Raw genomic sequence first — 6,584 nt, forward strand, 5'->3', positions numbered from 1 at the left:
TAAGAACATAATATTTAATTGCGTAACCTTAAAATTAGTTTTCATTAAAAAGATCCTAATCATACCCCTTTGCTCATTATGATAATGTTCCTTTTCCTATAGGACAAAATAAGATTATCTTTTATGTAACGTAGCATGTAATATCCATATCTAACAATCACGAAGGTTCCTCTTACGTTGACATATCATATTGAAAATAAGAAAATACATACCGTCACCTCATTCAATACTGTCGTAAAAATTTTATAATTAACAATAGCGGAACAAAAAAAATTATTTCAACAATAAGATACTATACCACTCACCCCCAGACTTCAAATCTCATATTCAAATGACAAAATTTTGCAACGAAGAAAATGTCTAAAGTGGAGTACTATACACGTTTCTCAAAAGGTGTATTGAAGAAGCTTTATGTATAAGCGCAGCTTCATTATTATTGCAATACAGTACTTCCAATATATTATGCTTCAATAAGAATATTTGATAAAAACCATATTAGTTAAACTGGCACCACATGGCGCATCTGCTAGTTTTGTCACAGTCGAGATTTTTCAATTTGGGGAAATTTCTTCCACTCACGAGGGAGAGGCAGTTGGAATTTGGGTCCTCGATGTAATCCCATAGTAGCGAATTGGTATCGGGAAGGCTTCCACCGTCCACCCACTCGAATTCCACTGAGGAGTTGGGCCGCCATCCGCCCACCCAACGTTCTTGCCTCTGGGTCTGTGTGAAAAGCAAAAGTAGTGAACCTCTTGTAGATCTGAAGTCGGGCAGCCTATCGTCAGAAAATTCTGTTTTAAACAAATGTAAGAAAATAGTGACACCTTTTGTGTTCCTGTGTCCTTCGAAAACACACACGTTTAGAGTAGGGCTTTAATTTCCAGCGATAGTAGGGCTAACAGAGTTCATGGATATTAGGATGGAGATTTTCGTGATCCCTGCCTTTACCATTACAACTCTATGCTATATATATAATCTATATATATATATATGTATATATATATATATATATACATATATATATATATATATATATATATATATATATATATATATATATATATATATATATATATAGAATGAGTGAATCACGAAAATATGTAACATAATAATTATATATATAAAGATAAAATCCAAAAAGGGAAGTAAAAACAATGGAGTCCAAGGCTTTCGACTTATCATAAACGTATCATAAACCCCATTTACTTGTTTATGCAAATCCCTCATGGTGAGTGAGAAGACAGGATGGCCAAAGAACTAAGTGTCCTTACCGCTCTCATGTGACCCATAACCAGGATCAAGTTCTTGAGATGCCTGAAGGAGGCCAAATCTCCATCGTAAGATAAACAGTGCTGCCTGGCCGCCTCCCAGGTGCAGTAAGTAGTGATATCGTACGTGGGTGAATACAGACACAAGCCTGCAATAAGGCTGTATGGAGGTGGACAAATATCTGGAAATAAGGAACTAAGTTAAATTCTCCTTTTGTAATGCTAATCGTAAAAAAACAAATGCATATTATCAATTATATTTTATTAAAATGACATCAGAGGTCAGCAGAGTTTAATTATTGGCCAGCTACCTTGCCGTAATAAGTGGTACGAACACCAACCTGAAGGCGAAATAGAAAACGATCAGGCAATGATCCTTTGGGACTATGGTATCAGAATAGATAGGGTGATACGTGCAAATAGACCAGACGTGACGTTGATTGACAAAATCAAGAAGAAAGTATCACTCATTGATGTCGCAATACCATGGGACACCAGAGTTGAAGACAAAGAAAAGGAAAGAATTGGTAAGTATCAAGAACTGACAATAGAAATAAGAAGGATATGGGATATGCCAGTGGAAATTATACCCATAATCATAAGAACACTAGGCACGATCACAAGATCCCTGAAAAGGAATATGGAAAAACTAGAGGATGAAGTAGCTCCAGGACTCATGCAGAAGACTGTGATCGTAGAAACGGCGCACATAGTAAGAAAAGTGAAGGACTCCTAAGGAGGCAGGATGCAACCCGGAACCCCACACTATAAATACCACCCAGTCGAACTGGAGACTGTGATAGACATATATATATATATATATATATATATATATATAATATATATATATATATATATATATATATATATATATATATATATATATATATATATATATATATATATATTATATATATATATATATATATATATATATATATATATATATAATATATATATATATATATATAAATATATATATATATATATATATATATATATATATATATATATTATATATATATATATATATATATATATATATATATATATATATATATATTATATATATATATATATATATATATATATTATATATATATATATATATATATATATATATATATATATATATATATATAATATATATATATACATATATATATATAACAACAAAAACAACAAAAATAATAATAATAATAATGATAATAATAATAATAATAATAATAATAATAATAATAATAATAATAATAATAATAATAATAATAATAGCACCGCAGTATTTTCGAGTAACGCAATTAGTAAATTTAGGATTGAGGAATTTCTTTTTTTTTGTGGGGTGTGGTGGAGAAACTGGTTGTTATTGTTATTAGGGAATACAAAGTTGTTGAGCCGTTGAAGTTTACTAATAACAAATAAATCTTGCACACTGAACGACAAATCCTACTTCATTCACGGTCAAATATGGTCCATTTAGTTCATTGCAAAATATTTTTCTTACACATAAATAGCGCGTCCGGATAAGGAAAGGACTTAGTGCTCTCAGGCTTAAAATACTCACGTCTCCCCGTCCGACTAGACGTTGGCGATTTCTTGATTCTGTCCCAAGTTTCATCTAATTTTTTCTCGTCTATCGCGTACCCTTCTCCAGCGACGGTAATAACAAACAGTGTCATTGCCAATGTACAAAGGACGGTGAGTGTACGGAAGATCATTTTGCCTCTTTCTGATACTTCAATGGGGCCCGCAAAAACGATCGTGTCTGTTTATATTCTTGTGTATGAGGGCTATTTACATAATTACTGAACATACGGAGTAAGGACAATGGCATGGCTGAAATTATCTTTTTCCATTTTCCATTTTTTTTTTTTTTTACTTTTCTAGATGGGCATAACGGTCCTCCACAAGCTGAATCTCCTAACAGTTCGTCACGTCCTTCTCCTAGTCAGCTATACGAGAGACTAAGCAATGCCTGCAGCTTATGTGTCTACATAAAGGTCCACTTATCAGTGGAGGTGTTCATTTTCCTTCTGTTCTTCGACTGTTCTCAAAAAACATGGTTTAGAATGAGCTTATCGCCAAACCCATGTCAGTAATAAAATTGATGTCAAATTTATGAGATAAGTCTCCCATTGAAAGTACATCTTTCTTACTATACAGTATTAAACTTATCTTTCAGCAGATAGTTGAATGTTACCATATAATAGCACGAACAATCATTGCCGATTTGCACCAGAATTTCACTTATATCTCACAGAAGTATAGCTATGGCAATGTTTCCACACATTTTTGCCGAGTAGTTTCATACAAGATTAACCACTTAATTAAAATGGATCATATGTCTTGTTTGGAGGGACGAGAACACACAAACACATTCTGACTTTTAGTACTTTTCGAAAACACTTTTATTGCTTAAAGTTCATCTTTCCATTCTTTCAAGTCCCTGACTTTTAATGTCTTTGGAAAACACTTTTATTGCTTTTATTAATCTTACCATTTGGTTAAGCCCCTCTATTAGGGCAATATCATTGTGATGTTTTTTTTAGTTTTACTGTTTATAATTAATCTTTCCATTTGTTTAAGTCCATCTTATAGGGCAATGCCCTCCTGACTTTTAATGTCTTTAGAAAACACCTTTATTGCTTTTAGTTAATCTTCACTTTTGGTTAAGCCCCGCTTTTAGGGCAATATCATTGTGACGTTTTTTTTTAGTTTAATTGTTTATAGTTAATCTTTCCATTTGTTTAAATCCCCCTTTTGGGGCAATGCCACTGTGACTCTTCGTACTTTTGGCAAACACTTTTTTTGTTTTTAGTTAATTTTATCATACGTTTAAGTCCCTCTTTCAGGGCAATGCCATTTCAACTTTTACTGTTTTTGTTTTTCAACTTTTTACTCCTTATAGCCCATCTTTCCTTTTTAGTTAAGTGCCTCTTTTAAGTAAATGCCATTCTGATATCAATTGCTTATGGTAAACTATTTTATTCTTTTTGTCTTAATCCCGCAATTTATGGCAACTTCATTCAATTTAATTTATTTAGTGCTATTTTTTTCAAGTTTCCATTAAGTAACTTCTAGGAAAAAAATAGTTAAGCTTCGTAAGGGGTGATTTTTGAAGCCATTCATGAAAAAAAAGAAGAGAAAATTTTCAAGATTTATTTTACCACTGAAGGAAGTTGTTCTTAACACATTTGTGCAAACAAGTAAATGGGGTTTACGATAAATTTATGATAATTCGAAAAGCTTGGCAGCGGTACTCCATTTATTTCACTTCCCTTCTTGCATTTTGTCTTTATTTTCATATATTTATTATGTTACATATATTCATGATTCACTCATATATATAATATATATATATATATATATATATAATATTATATATATATATATATATATATATATCTATATATATATATATATATACATATATATATTATATATATATATATATATATATATATATATATATATATATATATATATAATATATCATATATATATATATAAAAAAATATATAATATATATAGATATATATATATATATATATATGCATCTTATTCCCTAAACTACACAAACTGGGAACTCTTACCTGTTGCCAATGGTGCCCTGTCTGTAAGATGTCACGAGGCTTATTAAGACTGCGTAAATATAAAAATATTATTTATTTCCCAAAGCAATTGGTTATAACAAAGAACAAAATGATTAACAAGTCATAATGGCATAAACACCCAAATCTACCCATAAAGAAAGCAGTAAGATAACATTCTACCCTCCTGACTAAGGTTACACTCTCAAACCCCAAAACGTCATATTGTCTAGTATTAGTCAGTTAGAGAATCCCGTTTCTAATCAACCATGGAATCGGACCAATCTTTTCGATGGGCGTTTTCTCCCGACAATCGGAACAACCACTTGTTATCTCTTTTGCACAAAGAATGCGTCTTCCACAAGTACCCTGAACCAGTAAACCTGTAATACGCGTACAAACGAATGCACATGCCTCGCAAACGGGGAACGACCTCCGAGACAAGTTGCTTGTTCAGCAAATACCTTTTTCTCCAATGTGAACTTTGCAGCGTACCACCCCTTGTCTCTAGGCGAGTAGAGCTATGTGACTTTATTATTATATAAAACACTTTAAACATATTATTAGCCATTCCCCCTCTTTTCACCTCTTAAGATATATATATATATATATATATATATATATATATATATATATATATATATATATATATATATATATGAATAACTTGATCACGAAGTATATAAAACGTGATGCTATGTATAAATAAAGGTTTTTTGCCACAAAGGAAAAAATTAAACAACCGAGATAGCCAAGTACTTTTGGTCCTATTCGGACCCTTTACTGAGGCAAACTGATTTTACAAAGAACAACACAGTCAAAAGAAGGCTTAATATACAAACTGACACTACCAGATTAGCCATAAGGGCGATTTTCACTCTACAGAAAGGAGGGGTTGCCAGAGGCTAGCCACACCTTGAAGGATACCCGCAGTAAGCAAGTGATTCTTCCAGAAAACAGTACATTTTGAAAAACACAGGAGCATATACAATTTAATATCATGAATTTTTACACAAATTTTCCCAACAAAAATTATTATTAATGAAAAGACGAAAGAAAATATAAATATATATATATCGAGCAAGAGAAAGAGGGAGAGAGAATATCGAACCAACCAGAGAGAGAGAGAGAGAGAGAGAGAGAGAGAGAGAGAGAGAGAGAGAAAGAAATAATAACTATATACATGTGGGACTAATTTATTAGTTGTTCATTTATTTTGAGGTCCTTCATATATATCTTACAAATATATGGGTCCAAATAAAACATTCCCAGACTAAGATTTAGGTTGTTTTTATTAGTGATTTGTATAATTGCCGATTCCAGTAAATTTCTTGAAACATAATCATTAGATCTAGCAATTACAAGGGTATCACCCCAATTAATACAATGAGATTTTTCACTCAGATGGATAAACAGTGCATTTGAAGTCTGGGCTGTTCTAACTGAATACATATGCTGCTTAATCCGAACACATAAATTTTTACTAGACTGACCAACGTAAAACGATGGGCAATCCTTAGAAAGGAATTTTGTAAATTATGTTGTTATTTGTTACGGGACTATTCTTAATTAGCATATCTTTAATTATATTGTTATAAGAGAACACTACATTAACATTAAACGATTTAAATATTGATTTTATGGTTTCAAATCCACGAAAATAAGTTAAGCTAAATACATTTTTAGGCATTTCTTTTTCATTAATAGCAACATTATAAAACTTTTTGTG

The 6,584-nt window shown here is 31.5% G+C and overlaps 1 protein-coding gene across 1 annotated transcript; it reads right to left on the reverse strand.

The window, feature by feature from the left end:
* LOC135195095 (C-type lectin domain-containing protein 180-like) lies at positions 1-3,229 on the reverse strand. Its single transcript, XM_064221474.1, has 3 exons — positions 2,830-3,229; positions 1,272-1,450; positions 1-723 (listed from the first exon to the last, which is right to left on the reverse strand). The coding sequence occupies exons 1-3, from the start codon at positions 2,981-2,983 to the stop codon at positions 496-498; spliced, it is 561 nt and encodes a 186-aa protein (XP_064077544.1). The 5' UTR covers positions 2,984-3,229; the 3' UTR covers positions 1-495.
* Positions 3,230-6,584: the final 3,355 nt, after the last annotated feature.

The sequence above is a fragment of the Macrobrachium nipponense genome, chromosome 15 (genome assembly GCF_015104395.2).
Source record: "Macrobrachium nipponense isolate FS-2020 chromosome 15, ASM1510439v2, whole genome shotgun sequence".
NCBI classification, from domain to species: domain Eukaryota; kingdom Metazoa; phylum Arthropoda; class Malacostraca; order Decapoda; family Palaemonidae; genus Macrobrachium; species Macrobrachium nipponense.

Coding starts and splice junctions, on each gene's coding strand:
- LOC135195095 (XM_064221474.1), bottom strand. CDS start 2,983: ATGATCTTCCGTACACTCACCGTCCTTTGTACATTGGCAATGACACTG. Junction 1,451..2,829: donor GTCTAGTCGGACGGGGAGAC/GTGAGTATTTTA, acceptor CCTTATTTCCAG/ATATTTGTCCACCTCCATAC. Junction 724..1,271: donor TTATGGGTCACATGAGAGCG/GTAAGGACACTT, acceptor CTTTTCACACAG/ACCCAGAGGCAAGAACGTTG.